This window comes from Lynx rufus, unplaced genomic scaffold (assembly GCF_022079265.1).
Source record: "Lynx rufus isolate CCGP_SWC_20201006 ecotype Redwood Valley unplaced genomic scaffold, mLynRuf1.p SCAF_8, whole genome shotgun sequence".
NCBI classification, from domain to species: Eukaryota; Metazoa; Chordata; class Mammalia; order Carnivora; family Felidae; genus Lynx; species Lynx rufus.
In genome coordinates, this window is record NW_025814896.1 from 62267005 (window position 1) to 62285285 (window position 18281).

The following is an 18281-nucleotide window of genomic DNA, read 5'->3' on the forward strand; positions in this document are numbered from 1 at the left end:
TTGAAGTGACAAAACACAGCCTACTTTGTGGAAGAAAGCAGCACGCTTGAGAAGGATGTTTATAATGGGTTTAATTGCAGGGATCAAGGTGCATAAGGTACACGCATGTGCCTCACTTGCATCATCAGGCCCAGGTCATAGCTGAGGTCATAGCTTCTGACTCCAGAGTCTTGTCTCCATCTCTGGAGTGTGCCACGTCCACCATTCTCTCCTCAGGGACATGGTCAGTGTCCACTGAGCTTTAGAGATTGCTGGCAGGGACCCTTTGTCTTTTGACCTTCTGTAGTCATTTCTGCATCAATTTCTCACTTTTTCTCTTCCCCAGTTTTACAATCCACATGCTACCTGCTCTCTGGCTTTTTCAGTAAGCCAGTAGATTCAGCTCCATCCTTTCCCACATTGCTTGTACATGATCTCTTGAGTCAAAACTCTCATTCTGTAAGTGGAATTTAACCTGCCCCAGGGAAATTTGTATCATGAAAAGATCAGCTAATCAAATGATTCTGTAGCTAGTGCATTGTATGGCAGTACACGGTAGATGCTAGCCTCTGGCTACCATTTCTTCCTCTCCTGCCTCTTCTTCTCCCTCCTCTCCCTCACCACACACCATTGTCATCTGCATTAGTTTTGGGGGGCAGGCTTGGCTCCAAGGGCTTTCAGGACACTGCAGGGGAATGAACTACTGCTTTCACGACCTCAGGATTGTGGGAAGTAAAACCACGGAAAACAGAATTTTCCAGAATACTCTTTTTTTCTATTCCTCTCCTATGTTCCAACTCATGCTTTCTAATTTGTTTTAATACAGTTATCAATTACATAATAATACTTTGTTTAAAAGTGAAAGCATGTGCTGCCTTTATGATACAATGGTGGAGAATGTGCATATAGTGTTCCATCAGTGTTTATTTGAGTTGAACACCACAATATTATAACGAGTACCAGTAATGATTTAATATTTTGTGACATGAGGCCATCCTTTATGGATGACTTTTCCTAGGATTGTGGAGTCCTGTGGTGGAAGATTAGGCATCAGAAGTCCTGAGTTCTCTGTTTACCGGCTGTGTGACCTTGAAAACAACTGTCTAACTGCTCTGAGCATGACTTTCATTTGTAAACTGGGGAAGATTCTTTCTTTGCCTGATATATATATGATATAAGGTTATGCATTATTTGTTGTGAGGATCAAATGAAAATATTTGCTTGGGTAACAGTAGTTTATAAACTTTAAAATGTTATATGAATACAAGTTGTGGGTATTTGATAATTTGCTCAGTCATTCAGCAAACATTTGCTGGGATCCTTGCGTATGCTAGGCTTTGTTATAAGAACTGGTGACTTGGTAATTGTATCTGTTATCTATGGCCATGTAATATAATAAACTACCCCCAAACCTGGCAGCTTCAAACAGCAGACATGATTTATCTTTTTGCTTCTGGGAGTGAAGAATTTTGGAGCATCTTAACAAAGTAGTTGTGGCTCAGGATCCTTCCTGACATGGCAATCAAAGTATCAACCAAAGCTGTAGTTCATCTGAAGGCCTGGGAGTGCTACATCCTCTTCAGGATGGTTCATTCATAGAACTCTTGCAAAAGGCCTTAGTTTTTGCTGGCTGTTGGCAGGAGGCCTTAGTTCTTCACCGTGTCGAACCCTCCATAGGCTTGCTTAAGTGTTGCTGCATCATGACAGCTGGTGACCCCAGAACAGGTGATGCAAGAGAAACAAGGAGGAAGCCACAGTGTCTTTTGTAATTGACTCTTGGAGTCACACAATCACTTCTGCCATATTCCATTCATAAGAGGTCACCTCCAAGGCCAGGGGAGTTATCAGAGAATCTTTGCACGTATTTTAAATCTGCTACAGTGCTGGATGGGCAAGATAGTCCAAGACTCCTGCACTGGTATAAAGCATGTGTTCCAATGGGGAAACAGACAGTAAGTCACTAATAAATAAACTCACCTAGAGTTTATTTGGAATAGGCAGGACTCCATTGCTTCTTAATTTTGGATGTTGAGGAAGGTTTCTCTGAAATGATGTTTAAGCTTACCTGGTGAAAGTCTTAGGGAAGAACATTTCAGACACAGGAACAGTTAGTACAGAAGTCTTGCATTGGGGCAACACTAGTGTTAATACTGTTATCAGAGCTGAAAAATGTTAGTATATACAACTTAGAAGGATATACGTGTGTGTGTGTGTGCGCGTGCGTGCGCACTTAATGTTCATAAGAAGAACCAGAGTCTTCTAATCTTTATGTTTTCTGGTATCTCTGGGAATTAAGCCAAAATATTGGGCTGGGAAATATTTTCCAAATTAAGGGTTGTTGAGATTCTTTAATGACTGTATAATTTGCTTATTACTGGGTACAACTGTTTTGGTTGCCTACAGTTAACCATAAGCTCTAGAAAATTGTAGTTAGATCCCAAACTTGGTAATATCTCAATGGCAGATAAAGTCTGCTAACGCTTGCGGTTTTAAATTTTTAAATTTTTTGAAAAAGCTAAAGGGAATGTCCTTAAGCTGTTTTTTAAGATTTCATTTGGGTTTGTACTTTTATTTTCTAACTCTGGAGCTTTTAGCTGCACATGAAGTGACATATATGCAAAAAAAAAAAAAAGTACTACTTTGCATAAATCTTAAAGACTGTAGTAAATTGATAATAGGAAGTCAGCGTATCAGAAGTGAGCTTAAGTAAAGGTATGGTTCGCTTTGCATTAAATGCATCTTGCATTTGCAGATGTTGGTAAGCTCCTTTGAGTAGGCCAATTTACTTCACTTATTTTTTAAAAGTATCATATTACTCTCACCTTAAATACAAGTGTGACAGAATTGAGATTTCTGGAATGGTGGTGTGAGCAGCTTGGGGACTTCTCCCCATAAGAAGCATTTCTTAAGATGATTAAAATCTGCAAAAACAGAATATCTGGAGATTGATCAAAGGACTTACAATGAATTGAGAAATATTCAACAAAATCTATATAAACTTGGTAAGAGCAGTGAGAAGCCATAGTATTTAAGCTAGAGACTGCACCCATCACCCTGCAGCTCTGCCTTGCTAAGAACTATTTCAGTGGGCTCAGCAGAGAAATGGATGTTCCCCATCTCTCCCAGCTCACTGGGATGGAACAGCTATTCCAGTTGGATTTGGCCGCCAGCGAGCACTGGCAGATCTCATTTTTCATAAGCTTCATGCTATAGAGGCTTATTTTGAGTGGCTGGTGGTAATCAGGTGAAGTTTGTCTCTCCTCTACCCCATTCCCACAAATAAGGATGATCAGAATGGGCAGCTGGTGAAAAGAGCAGTCCTTTTTTCCTACACAGCCCTGTGTCCTGGGAGAGCATTTTCAGTGTGCTCAGCAGCTGAGTGACAGGCCTCCTGTGCCCCAGCTTCCTAGGCAAAGGACTATTCTGGGTAGATTTAGCAGCCAGTGAGCCTAGGGATCAGTCTGACCAAAGATGTGCAAGACCTGTACTCTGACCTTAACTGAGAGTAATTAAAGAAAACCTACAAACAAGTGGAGGGAGAATACTGTCTTCATGGATAAGAAAACTCAATATTAAGGTGTCAGTTCTCCCCAAATTGATCTATATATTTCAATGCAATCCCGATCAAAATCCCCACAGTAGATTGCCTATAATCTAACCAATTCTGAAATTCATATGGAAATGAAAGTAACTTAAAATAGTAATAATGTAATAGAATCCAGTACATTATTAAAGATTATTGAAGATGTAGAAAACCAATAAAATGACCCATAATCAAGAAAAAAAAAATAGAAACAGACCTAGAAATGACAGAGATGATGGAAGTAGCATACAGGGAATTTAGTACATCTATTATATGTGTTCAGTGATTTAAAGGAAAACATGAGAATAAGGAAAAATGGACATTATGAAAAAATAAATGGAACCTCTGGAGCTGAAAAATACAGTTTCTGAAGTAGAAAATTTCACTTACAGCAACATAGATGGCATTAAAAAAAGAAAAAGTGAAATTGAAGACATAGTGATGGAAACAACCCAAACTGAAGCACAGGAAGAAAAAATTACTGGAAAAAGAATAAACAAACCCCTGGTGACCTGTGATACCATGGCAAGCAATTTAACACACATATAGTTGAGTTCCAAGGAATGGGGGGGCGGGGAAGGCTGTTGAAGAACTTCAGTAAACCCAATGCAAAAGTAACAAAACCACACCAAGTCGCATAGTATTCATATTGCTGAAAGCCAATGATAAATTGAAAGGCAGCCAGGAATAACTAAATTACATGTAGGGATACTAAAGAGAAGAATGACTGGTGCCTTGTCATCAAAGACAGTACAAACCCAAAATCAACAAAATGGCATCTTAAAAATATCAAAAGAAAAAATTGTCAACCCCCAAGATATTATATCCAGCAGAATTATCCTCCACAAATACATTTCCAGACAAAAGCTGAGAACATGTGCAGCCAGCAGACTGTCACTATAAGAAGTGTTAGGGAAGTTCTTTACATTCTGAAGGTAGTAACCATTACAGGTGAAAACACAGCTCTAAGCACAATAATGAAGATCACCAAAAAGGTGAAAATATGTGGATAAATATAAAAGACATTTTTTTCTCATTAAAGATTGTTTTGAGATAACTGACTTTTAAAAACAAAAGTAATTACAGTGTTTTATGGGATTGATAACTTGTATATGTTACACGTATGATGACAGTACAAAGGGCAAGGGAGGGGTAATTGAGTTGTAAAGCTCTTACATATATGTAAAGTAGTATAATATTATTTGGAGTTAGACTGTGATAAGATGAAACAAATACTAGAAGATATATTAAAATCATTTGAAAAGAAAAACAACCCAAAGAGATCTAGCTAATAAAGCAGTCATGGAGACAGAGTGGAATACTAGAAGAATACTTGATCTAAAAGAAGGCAGATGAAGAAGACAAAAAGAATAAAAAGCAGATGGAAAAAATTGAAAACAAATAGCAAGATGGTAGCCTTAAATCAAGTATATCAAAAATTATAATAAATGTGAATGGTTTCAATACCAGTTTTCAGACTCTATTAAAAAATAAAGATCCAAGTATATGCCGTCTATAAGAAATGTACTTTATTTTTCAAATTATATTTAATTTTTTACCTTTTGTTTTGCAGTGATTTTAGTTATTTTTTAAACATTTTTTAGTTTATTTATTTTGAGGTGGGGAGGGGCAGAGAGAGAGGGAAAGAGAGAATCCCAAGCAAGCTCCATGCTGTCAGCACAGAGTCCAGTGTGGGGCTCCATTCCACGAACTGTGAGATCATGACCTGAGCCAAAATCAGGAGTCAGATGCTTAACTGACTGAGCCACCCCAGGTACCCCAGCAGTAATTTTAGTTTAGGGAAACGATGCAAAAATAGTACAAAGGATTCCTATGTACCCTTGATCTAGATTCCCACTTTATTTAATATTTTACATATGCCTTATCATTCACAATCTGCCTCTCTACCTCTTCTCTCCTTCCTTTTTCTTCCTTCCCTTCCCCTGTTTGTCCTATGTATACATATAATGTATATGTAAGCATTTTTTTTAATTTTCTGAGAATCAGCTATAGATGTTGCTCCTTTACTCCTAAAAACTTCAGTGTATAGTTCTTATAAAGAGGGATATTATTTTATAAAACCAAAGTATACATATCAAAATCAGTATATTAACACTAACACACATAGTATTTTTTAATCTGTAGACTTTGTCAGTTGTCCCATTATTGGGACAATTTTTATTTTAAAAAGAAGATAAATTTTGGTCCAAGCCTCAAGTCCGTATCGGTCATATTTAATTTTCACGTCTATTTAGTCTTAACTTTAATGTGCAACAATTGATTTGTCTCTTTATGTCCTTGACATTTTTTTTTAAGTAGTGGCCATTTTATAAGTAGTGGCCACCATCCTAGTTTGGGTTTTCTCATGTTTCATTTCAGATTATGTGTTTTTGGCAGGAATATCACTTAAATTTGTGTCCTGCCCAGTCCGTCTGATTATCAGCAGGTACATGGTGTCTCTTTGTTTGACTTTTCTTTTGTAATTTATAAATACCTCTCCAAAAAGTACCTTGAGACCATGTAAATATGCTGTTTGGCATCAAACTCTTACTAGTTACAGCATTCACTGGTGATTCTTGCCTGGAAATTACTGCTCTGGTGATTTTTTTTTTAACTTTATCATTCTTTCTGTGTTTATTAGTTGACATTCTAGTGCAAGGAAGATGTAAAGGTCAAACTTCATTTTTGCAGGTGTAGGTATCCAGTTATTTCACCACCATTTTTTGCAAAGACTATCTTTTCCTCATTGAATTACCTTAGCACAGTCACTAAAAATCAATGGACCATATATGTTTGGGTCTGTTCTGTATGCTTTTCACATGTCCCCTTTCATTGAACACTTCCTTACTTTCTGAAACATCAAGATGTTCTAGGCTTACCTCATAATTTTCCTGCCCAAGCCCTGGAATATCCTATTTATTCAGAGACTTCTGCTTCATTTTAGTGGAGGATATTTACAAACTAAGATCTGTGTGCTATGTGTACTCATTGCTGCTGGAGTGTCGTTGTCTCTAGGTCTTGTTAGTGAGAGTTAGGAATGTTTATGTGTGTGTGCACAAACACACACATCTCTTTCTATATCTATGTATATTCAAAACCATGAGTTGTTACCAATAACTCCATTTTTAACACACCACCACAGTGTTCCTTCTGTCCCTTTTTTCTGTATATTTTCTGTATATTTTTTTTGTCTTCTCCAGCTATGAGAAACCTGGCTCCAGTTATCCACAGAATTTATACCTGATTTCTCAATCCTAGAATACAAACAAATTCATTTCAAATTGGTTAACTCATACCACCATGAAAAACAAACCTACTAGTTGAAGTAGAGTGTTTAGAATTTATTTTTAGTTTGAATGTATATGGTCAAAAATACTATATTCAGAATTTACGTGTGTTATGTTCTTTACCTTTCTCTCCATCCTCTCCACTGCCCTCTTCCATCATCATCTACATTGTAGGTCTGTTCATTCAAAAGAAAGTTTGGTTCTTTGGTTTCTGTCTATATTCCATTTGAGATTTTTTTACCTCCATTTTACAAGTCCACTCATTTTAAATATGTGAAACAATAGGATTCAAAAAGTCAGAATGATACAAAAATGTCAAATGTGAATGTTTTTAATATATTTCTTTCTCCACAAAAGGAAGCATGGTATAGACTTTTTAATGTTTTGTTTTATTTACTTAAAAATCTATCCTTTAGAGACCTTTCTCATTTTTATAGACTGCAACATACTATATTATGTGGATGTGGATTATATATGAGCAATTTGCTTCTAGTATTTTGCAGTTGCAAACTGCTTCAAAGAATAGCCTTGTGTATATGGATTTTCACATTTTTGAAAGTTATCTGCAGAATAGATTCCTACTGTTAGGATTTCTGAGTCAAAAGATAAGTGCATATGTAATTTGTATTGTTGAAGGAGCATGGTTAGGGTAAATTCCTAGACATGGGATTGGTGAGTCATATATAGGTTTGTTAGTATTGTCAAATTCTCTTTCAAAAGAGCTGTGCCAGTTGGCATACCCCTCATCAGTAAATTAGAGTCGCTATATTCCTACGGCTTTTCCTACAGAAAGGGAAATACTTTTTAATTTTTGTCAATCTGATAGGTGAGAAATTCTGTTGTCATGTAGTTTTAGCTTGTCTTTCTCTAGTTATGAGTGAGGTTGTATATGTCTTTTATACTATGCTTATATTTATCTTTTGATACTGTCTGTTCATTTTTATTCTACCTCCTTTTCTATAGGATGTTTGATCTTTATTTCTTCCATTTAAACAGTTTTTTATTAAGGATAGTAATCCTGTGTTGCAAATATTATCTTCCTGTTGGTCATGGAGATGTGATTTTGAAGAAAAGCACTTTTTTTTTTTTAACATTTATTCATTTTTGAGAGACAGTGTGAGTGGGGGAGGGACAGAGAAAGAGAGAGAGAGACAGAGAGAGACAGAATCTGAAGCAGGCTCCAGGCTCTGAGCTGTCAGCACAGGACCTGACAACAGGGCTCAAACTCAGTAGACCACAGATCATGATCCGAGCTGAAGTCAAATGCTTAACCAACTGAGCCACCCAGGCACCCCTGAAGAAATGAACTTTAAATATAAAAACACAAAAAGTAAAAAGATGGAGTAGGGAATAACACTATCAGAGAAGTTAGACTTTAGTACAGGAAATATTATTAGAGATAAAGAAACACATTTTATTATTACAGAAGAGATAATGTATCATCCCAAGTCTGTATAAGTCTAAATATCAGAGTTTCCAAATACATGAAGAAAACATAAATGTTTTTTGTTCCAAATATTTGTTCCAAGTAAATGAAAAAAACAGAAATGAAGGCAAATTCACAATTATAGTTGGAGATTTCAAAATTCAGCTGTCAATAAAATAAACAGAAAATCAGTAAAGGTATAAAAGACATGAACAACACTATCAACCAGCTTAACCTTGTAGGTATTTTTCTTCATAGATATTTATTGAACACTTCACCCAGCAATTGCAGATTATGTTCTTTAACACAGCAGAATTAAAATAGAAATCACTAACAATTTGGGAAAATTTTTAAATTGAAATTAAAGCCTATGACAGAATTCAACATCTATTCATAATTAAAAACACTGAGCAGACTAGAATTTCCTTGGTCTGATAAAGACCATCTGTGGAAAAACAACAGTTAACATGATTCTTATGGTAAAAGATTCAGTGCTTTCTTTCTATTGAGAACAAGACAAGGATGTCCGCTTTTATTTCTCTCCAGTATTGTACTGGATGTGCTAGTCAGTACATTAAGGCAAAAAATAGAAATAAGAGGCATCATCTGGAAAGGGAGAAATGTGTTTGTCTACAAATAATATGATTGTGTCCATAGAAGATCCTAAAGAATATACCCAAAAAGCTTTGAGAATAAGTTAATTTAACAAGATTGAAGGATATATAGTACTTTTCTATATTCTAAGTGCAAAAGTAAAACGTTATATAAAAATGCCATTTACAGTAGCCTCAAAACATGTTACATACTTCAGGATGAATTTAAAAAAAAAAAAACCCAAAAAACAAAAAAACACCAGACTTTGAAACCCATACACTGAAAACCGTGTGGGAATTAGGAGCACCAACCCCCTGTCCAGTTGAGAATCCACTTATAATTTTTGACTTTCCAAAAACGTAACTACAGATAGCCTAATGTTGACCAGAAGGCTTGTTGATAACATAAACAGTTGATTAACACATATATTGTATGACCTGAGCTGAAACCAAGTGTCAGACACTCACCTTACTGAGCCACCCAGGTGCTCCCCCATTCTGTTTTCTTTTTGCTCCTCTTCTTGAATAATTCAAAATTACCTTTCAGTTCATTGATTCTTTCTTCTGATGGTCAGATCTGTTGCTGACGCTCTCTGTTGAATTCTTCAGTCCAATTATTATATTCTTTATCTTTAGGATTTCTGTTTGGTTGTTGTTTTTTAAATTTTTTTTTCAACGTTTTTTATTTATTTTTGGGACAGAGAGAGACAGAGCATGAACGGGGGAGGGGCAGAGAGAGAGGGAGACACAGAATCGGAAACAGGCTCCAGGCTCTGAGCCATCAGCCGAGAGCCTGACGCGGGGCTTGAACTCACGGACCACGAGATCGTGACCTGGCTGATGTCGGACGCTTAACTGACTGCGCCACCCAGGCGCCCCTGGTTGTTGTTTTTTTATAGTTTGTTTCTTTGTTGAACTTCTCATTTCATTCAGGCATTTTTTTTTCTAATTCTATTTAGTTACCTGTGTATTCTTACAGAGACAGTTCTTTAGTCAGCTTAACTTGGGGTTCTTAATGAGCCAGCTGAAAGTTTCTTGAACAAGTGGGATTTACTATCCAGGTCGCTATTTGGCCAAGGATGCTTACTGAGCTCTGATGTCAGCAGGGGCACTGGCTGGGAATGGTTAGATAAGACTGCTGACTTAGTTCCCTGTCCATGCACAGCTAGAACATGGCCTCCACAGTGCTTGGATTCTCTGCCCATGTTTCTTGGTTGGGCAGGACTGGGTGCTATACTCAGCAGTTAGGCAAGACTATGAATTTGTTTCCCTGCCTGTATGGGGCCCTAAAACAGGCTCCCTAGCCATTATGACTTGATGGCTGGGGACCTGAATCTAGCAAGCTGCCCACCAAGCTCTCTGGCCAGATGGGGCCACCACCTCAGCTCTGCACATGAGCTAAGCCACTGGCTGGGTTCTCTGCTCAACTGTCCTTTTAAGCAGGGCTGCAGGTTAAGCTATGCAGCTTCCCAGATGTTCTGGTTAGGCTTCCTGGTTGGGTGGGGTGGAGTTATATTCAACCCTAAACAGATCTTTTAATTTGCTTCCCAGCCCAGACTGGGCTATAGAACAGGCTTGTGGCAGGTGTGGCTCATTGGGTAGGGATCTAAATCATATGGAATCGTCCACCAAGCTCCCTGGCCAGACGGGCCGGTGGCTTGACTTTGCAGTTGGGCATAGCCACTGCCTAGGATCTCCACTTGGGTGTCATTGCTAGGAGGAGTGTGGTCTGTCAAGATCCAAGCACTGGTTGCTGTACATCCTTCCCTCCCTTGCATCCCAATCTGATCTCCAGTGGTCAAGACCCACAGGTTCACCCCTGCAGATTCCCCCAGTGGTCCCCTTGTGACAAGACCCAAGTGTGCCTTCTGGGAAGCAACCCATAACACTGAGGAAGCTGGACATCCACCTTGGTCTATATCTTTCCCACTGGAAAAACTGTAGGCCCAGGGTACTCTCTTAGTGTGGTTCTGTCCCTGCCTTGGAGAGGTGATGTGGTCAGAGTGTAGCCATTCCCCTTACCTTTCTAATGTAGTCCTTTTCAGTCTCTGTGGTCCAGGAGGGTTCTTCAACCTCACTGCTGTGTTCTGGGATTTTCACAATAAGTGTCGTGTCCATGGATAGTTGCAGGTTGGTCTTCCTGTGAAGGGTGCTACAGTTAGCAACAACTTGAGTCACTGTCTCAGTGACATCACTCCCCAAAAGACAACATTTATAATAAGAAAAGGAGGAACAGGGAAAAGATATTCACAGTACACATATTTGACAAAGGGCATGTATCTAGAATATGTGAAGACCTCTTATAACTCAGTAAGACAAACACCCCTGTTAAAAAACTTTGAATAGACACTTTACAAAGGAAGATATCTAATTGAACAATAAATAAATGAAATTATATTCAACATTATTAGTCTTTAGAGAAATGAAAATTTAAGCTAAAATTTATAATTATGTGATTTATTTTAAGTCACTGTTTTTCAGCTGTCTCTAATAAGAATCATATTTGAAACTATTTTAAACTGTTGATGACTTTGAAAATTTTATATGTTAAGGTACTTTTCCCCTCTTATTTCTGCTTGCAGTACTTATTGTGGATCAAGATGCAAAAGAGTAGTAACCAAATGTGAGAATATAACTGGTTTCTGGGTTTTTTCTAGACTTAAGGAATCACATTCTGGAGGTGGGGCTCTGGAATCTGCATTTCTACAAGCGTTCTAGATGATTAAGAAAGATACAGGTAGACCACAGAGCATTCTTTAAGAAGTACTGGGCCAAAGAGTACCTTTTGTTTAGGTACTAATTGCCTTTAGGAAAACATTTTAAATTTCCTGGTTTAAACAAATTCCCAAAGCTCCAAGAAGGCTTTATTTGCTTCATTTGGGAGCTACCTGCTTAACTTGGACCTCACAGTCCACCAAGCAACATAGACCATGTCTCACAAGAAAGATTTTTTGTATCTTCTCAGTTGTTCCCTTGCTTGAAGTCAGAAAATAGTCCTTATGCATCTCCTTATCCCCAAATAAATAATAAAAGGAATAACAATATTTGAGACTTTGAGAACAAATACAATCACTGTAGGAAGCATAAAATCATCCAATATTCTATTATAATGTCTCACTCAGTCTGTTTCTTTGAAATTGGCAAAGAATACCATTTTTTACATTGCCTTTGCCCCAATTTATTTTTCAACATTAAAGACTTGCAAACATTTGCTTTCTGTTAATAAAACGCTAAACAATGTCATGCCCTTTTATTTATTTATTTATTTTTTTAACGTTTATTTATTTTTGAGACAGAGAGAGACAGAGCATGAACAGGGGAGGATCAGAGAGAGAGGGAGACACAGAATCTGAAACAGGCTCCAGGCTCTGAGCGGTCAGCACAGAGCCCGACGCGGGGCTCGAACTCACGGACCGTGAGATCATGACCTGAGCCAAAGTCGGACACTCAACCGACTGAGCCACCCAGGCGCCCCTAAAAGAAATTTTTTGAAATAAGCATAGTAGCAAACATCTCTGTCAGCTGTGGATACATGACAGCTATGTCATTGAATTTTGGGGTTTTTTTAAATAAGATTATACCTGTGACAACTTGTGTTGTACCCACTCAAATATTAAACTGTTTCTTAGACATAAATCTGCTATTGTTTTGAAAATACATGTTTGTTTATGAGGGAATCATCTTTATGTATTTTTCCCCTCTCATATTTTGTGAGAAATCTGTAAATAACAAATGTCAGACACCACTTCTGTGGAGCACTTTTTGGGAGGTCTTAGCCCACTTAAAGCATAAAAAATGAAAACAAGGGGCACCCGGCTGGCTCAGTCATATAAACATCTGACTTCGGCTGAGGTCATGATCTCACATTTGTGGGTTCAAGCCTTGCGTCAGGCTCTGTGCTGACAGCTCAGAGCCTAGAGCCTGCTTCGGATTCTGGGTCTTCCTCTTTCTCAGTCCCTCCCTCACTTGCGCCCTCTTCTGTCTCTCAAACAATAAAACATTAAAAAATTTTTTTTAATAAATTTTTAAAAAATGGAAACAAGTTCTAAGGATTTAAAAGGAAGAAATAGAATTGCCATTGCTTGCAGATGATTTGTCTACAGAGGTAATCAAAGATAGTGATCATTTTGGCAGCACAGGTATTGACAGGAAAATCTAAGGGAATCTATAGACAAACTATTAGAATCAACTTGCCAAAGTGATTTGGGTATGAGATCAGTACACAAAAATCAGTAACTTTAAAAAATAAAAATTTAAAAAAAGTCATTAACTTTTTTTTTTAAGTCAGTAACTTTTTTATGGAAAGTAATAACCATATATATCCAGCAGCCTACTTAACATCTCATTTAGATAAGACATCTCAAATTTAAATGTCTAAAACCATAAGTACTCTTGAACGTCTAAACTGTCTATCCTTCCTCACTTCTTACCCACACCTCCTATGTCATGACTACATATCTGGTTTCTCAGGCCAAAATTTTAGAATTAAGTCATTCTTGATTTCTCTCCTTTCTCTCACGTTCCAAAACCAATCCATCAGCATGACCTATTGCCTTTACCTTCCAAATACATTCAGAGAAGAGCCATTTCTCGCCACACTGCCTTGCACTCCCACAGACCACTGCTACCATCATCCCCTCTTGTCTGGACTACTGCGAGACTCCCTTGCTGTCACTCTGGGGCTCCTACAGCATACAGCATCTAGAATTAACCTTGTCAGATGCGTCAGATCATGTCACTCCCTTGATGAAAACACGACAGAGGCTTTTTGTTACACTTAGAATAAAATGCAGGCTCCTGAAAGGAGACGTGGCCTTTGTACTTCTCTGATCTCAGCTCCTACTTCCACCCCCTCCTTCCCGTCACTCTGGCCACTTCGGCCTTCTGTTCCTCAACATGCCAAGGTATGTCTCCTTTCTTCCCCCGGATCTCCACCACTCAGGTCTTGGCTGCAGCACCCCTCCTCACAGAAGGCTTCTCTGTTCCTACCATGTTTGGTCTGTCTCTTTGTATGTCCCATCATTTACCTTGTAGGTTCTACTTTTGTCTCCCCTACTGGGATGTTAGTGCAATGAGAGCAGGCTCTTTGCCTTGTTCCCATAGCACTGGCCACTAGACAGCCCCAAGCATTCACTACCTTTGTGTTGAGTCAATGGGGGTATGCATGTTTTTTGTTTTTGTTTTTGATCTTACCTGACCACTTTAGATGCTTCCATTTGCAACTTGGGGAATAGATTCTCATTTCTGTGAGAGAGAAAAAAAAAAACTGTATCTTAATCTTCTTTATATCTCTAGCATCTAATACAGTCAATGTTTATATATATAAATTAATGACATATACATATGCTTCATGCATTATACTTTTCCCCCTTGATTGGATTAAGACTTTGTATGTTTGAGTTTCACACCCTTGAAACTGATAAGCTAGTCGGCATCCCCTTGATTTAAAGGTGCCAGAGAGTATCCTTGTTATATCATGCCTAAGGAGAGCAGAAATCAAAAGAGAGTAGATTCTTTACCTCTCACTGCAAGTGGCTCCTGTCTTGGGGGCACTTGTGCCTTCTTTGTTCCAGTGTCTTTAGATTTTTGCAAAGTAGGATCTTAGATTTTTTGTAAAGTAGAATCTTAAATTTGCTGTTTTCCTCCTTATTTGTGTTTTTCATCTTTTCTGTTCAGCATATGTAGAGGGATTATCAAGCTAAAAACTCTTTCAGACATTACTTTTAGCACATTGATTCTACTACTCAGACTATGTAATCTTTGCAGAGTTGAGTTAAAGCTAAATTTGCAACATATTCTCAATGTCCTTGTCTATTTCTAATATATTTCTAATGTATCATTTGAAGCTTGTGTTCTTGTGAATTATGGTAATGGAAATAAAGTCTTACAGAATGGTTTTGCTCTAACATCATTTCTTAAAATACAACAGAAAGATAAACATTCACTATTTAGAAATGTTAGTGGCTTCCTGAATTTTTTACTTTCTCTGTGCTTAAACAGATGACTAGAGGCATGTGGACATCCCCACATCCTCCCGGTCATTTCTATATTGCATCAGTGTTAGGGCGTGTCATGGTGATGTTTAGGAGGTTTGCTGTTCAGAAATCTGTTTTGGTGAGAAGTTCTAGTATCAAGTGGGAAAGTTAGAAATGATATTCATATATTTAGGCTAAGATGTTATAGATCGATGTGTTCCGAACTCTCAAATGAAAAAGCTATTTCAGTTCCTAAAACTTTGTCCCCAAATTCATTTTTGTTTAGTTCCTTTGACACTCTTGTTACGATGTGATTGTGGTTTTTGTCTGTATACTGTATTGTCTGCCAAGGATGTGTAGTTGTGTTGACTATTTTTTGTGCATTGTGCAGGTATCAAAAAATACAAGTGAACATATTTAGATATGTTGGTATCAACTATATCAACCAAATAAATTTCAACATTGAATCTACTTGAGCATTTTCTGCTTTCACATACCTTTGAATAGGAAAAATACTCCCTTTTCTTCATTTTTTAAAACGTACATTTCTTGATTTCATCTAATAAGAAAAGTAATGCACAATCCTGATAGGACATTAGACTCCATTTTTCCTAAAGATGACAGTCTCCTTCCATCAAATACAAGAGATTTAAGGAAACATGGCATGTATTTTGATCTTCATAAAAGAGTTCATTATTTTCTAACTAACAGTGAGTTTTCTCTCTACAGTAAAATTGTCTTTGAGTATGTTCTCTCATCCTAGAGTGGACCAGAATGGAGACTAATGAACCATTCTGAGATTATTAGGGCACGAGCAGTATTTATGGCGGCACCTGAAGGCAGGGAGAGGAGGTCGGCATACAACACCAAAATTGTTAGGCTCAAACACCGAGTATTCTTACTTAGAAAGTATTCTTTCTTGTGACAGAATTCAAGTGTTTGACTTCAGTTTGGGGATATATATTTTAAAGAATTATTTCTTACGCTGTTTTCTTTTTACTTACAGTATATCTCTGTACCGGGGTAATTGCAGACCTATACGATTTGAGCCACCAATGCTGGATTTCCATGAACAGTAAGTTTAAAATTTTCAGACCATAGTTTCTCATTAAACTATTATTTGTATTTTATGCATGCATTTGTCTTGCTTTTCACCCATGTTGTCTCTATGAGAAAGTTACATTCTCAAGTCGTCAAGGAAACCGTGTTGTTGAATATGGTTTGAAAATGGGAAGCAAGTATCTATTATGAGTATTAACTTCTGAAGTTTGAAAGATAACTACCTATAGAGTCCCTGGTTCAAAGGATCTTATATTCAGGAGCTGCATGAAACTTTTAGGTTACTTTTCTGATTAGCACTTTATCTCCACTTTTATTATGTAAGTTTTCCATGTGGATATAGAAAGATACAGTATTTATTTGTTTGCATGTGCTTTTAAAGTGCAAACTTCTATATATCACCAAATAAATATTATCAGTAACCCAAAAGGACAAACAAAAGAAAATCCTGCAGAGAGTTGTGATTCAACCACAGAATTGCTTCCTCAAACCAGATTTCTGGCTTCCCTTCTACCTCTGGGTATCAGGTTTTGCACATCTCAGATACACTGGGGAGAAGACAAGTCTTCATCTGTATTTGGTTCCAACCTAATTTAGCAAGTAGATAAAGAGAATATCTTAGTGATATAACTGCTAGACTAATGACACTCTGGTAAGTTAGGAGAAAAAAAGAATTTGAAAGGTAAGTGATAGAGAAACTGTATGTAGATCTCTTTTGATTCAGTTAATGAAATTTGTAATTTTCTTTAGTGTTGTCAAAATTGTAATTAGTCATTTTTTATTATAGTAAACACATTAGGTTTGAATAATTTATTTCCAATCTCAAACCTGGAATAATCAAATACACTAATTATATTTGTGTAGAACCACGTTAGAGTAGTTAGCATTAATAGCAAGATATCTGATAGCAGCCCCCATCTTCTAAGGAGATTATATTCTGACACAGATCATGGATTTGGGTGGTGGGAGTGCACAGAAAAGTTCGTGTGATTCCTTGGGCATTTCTAGATGGAATCAATATCTTGGAATAGTCATTATGTAAGCAAAATTGACTTCTGGGGTGTCTGGGTGGCTCAGTTTAAGTATCTGACTCTTGATCTCAGCTCAGGTCTTGATTTCAGGATGATGAGTTCAAGCCCCATATTGGGCTCCACACTGGGTATGGAGCCTACTTAGAAAAAAAAATTTTTGACTTCTGGGTGTTAGATTTAAAGACCATAATGTTCTGGGAGGCCTGGGTGGCTCAGTTGGTTCAACACCCAACTCTTGATTTCTGCTTAGGTCAAGATCTCAAAGTTCGTGAGATAGAGCCCACATCAGGCTCCGCACTGACAGCACAGAGCCTGCTTGGGATTCTATCGCTCCTTCCCTCTCTGCCTGCCTGCCTCCCTCTCTCTCTCTCTCTCTCTCTCTCTCTCTCTCTCTCTCTTTCAAAATAAATAATAAACATTTAAACAAAGAAAAGACCATAGTGTTTAGATAGGAAACACATCACTATCATTTCTTATAAAAAGGGTTTAGGTACAATGTCGAGATTGCAAGGAACATAAAGTAGAGCCTTAATCCATTCATAGTAATGTGTCACCCACAGTCTCCTTCTGTCAGATGTAAGAGATTTAAAGAAATATGGCACATACTTTGATCTTCATAAAAGAGTTCATTATTTTCTAACAGTGAGTTTTATCTCTACAGTAAAATTCTCTTTAAGTATGTTCTCTCATCCTAGAGTGGACCAGAACAGAGACTAATGAAGAAACATTCTGATATTAGGGCATGAGCAGTATTTATAGTGATGCATGAGGGCAGGGAGAGGAGGTCAGCCTACAACACTGAAACTATTAGTCTCAAGCACCAGGTATTCTTACTTGGAAAGCTTAACAGTAACTATTCTGGAGAGATCTTGTCAAAAGTTATATCCAGTCCTTTTCACTTTATATAATTTGTTTTTTTAGAGAGTTTTATAAATTTTATACATCACTTGAGATAAAGACATTTTCAGCTGTACAAAATGCCTAAATAGAAATTAGGAATTCCTGTTCCAAATTCTCTCTCCCTGGATCCTTTAAATAATGGCCCATCCCTGAAATAGGAGAAATTGAGATAATGTCACACAGGATTCTGGACTAGTGATTTTAACCTTTTTTTGAGGACTAGATGAAAGCTGTGAACCTCTTCCTTTCTCTCTCCAAACTCACACAAAGACACACAGTTGTATACAAATGGCATCTTGCACACAGGTTCAGGGATTTTCTAGACATCCTTCTCAAGGTCCATCCCAGATCCTTCAGAGCTAGTGAGGAATTCCTGTTCTAGGCCACAGATTATTAAATCACCACCACAGAACTTACTGGGATTTTGCTTATTATGCTAGCAGTGCAT

The 18281-nt window shown here is 37.5% G+C and overlaps 1 protein-coding gene across 2 annotated transcripts in view; it reads left to right on the plus strand.

Moving 5' to 3' along the window:
* TMEM131 (transmembrane protein 131) overlaps positions 1–18281 on the plus strand; it is a 245368-nt gene that overhangs the window by 103382 nt on the left and 123705 nt on the right. For both annotated transcript variants that reach the window (XM_047068675.1, XM_047068676.1), the window contains exon 4: positions 15850–15918. In XM_047068675.1, coding sequence (XP_046924631.1) covers positions 15850–15918 — 69 coding nt within the window. The remainder of the gene's footprint in view (positions 1–15849; positions 15919–18281) is intronic.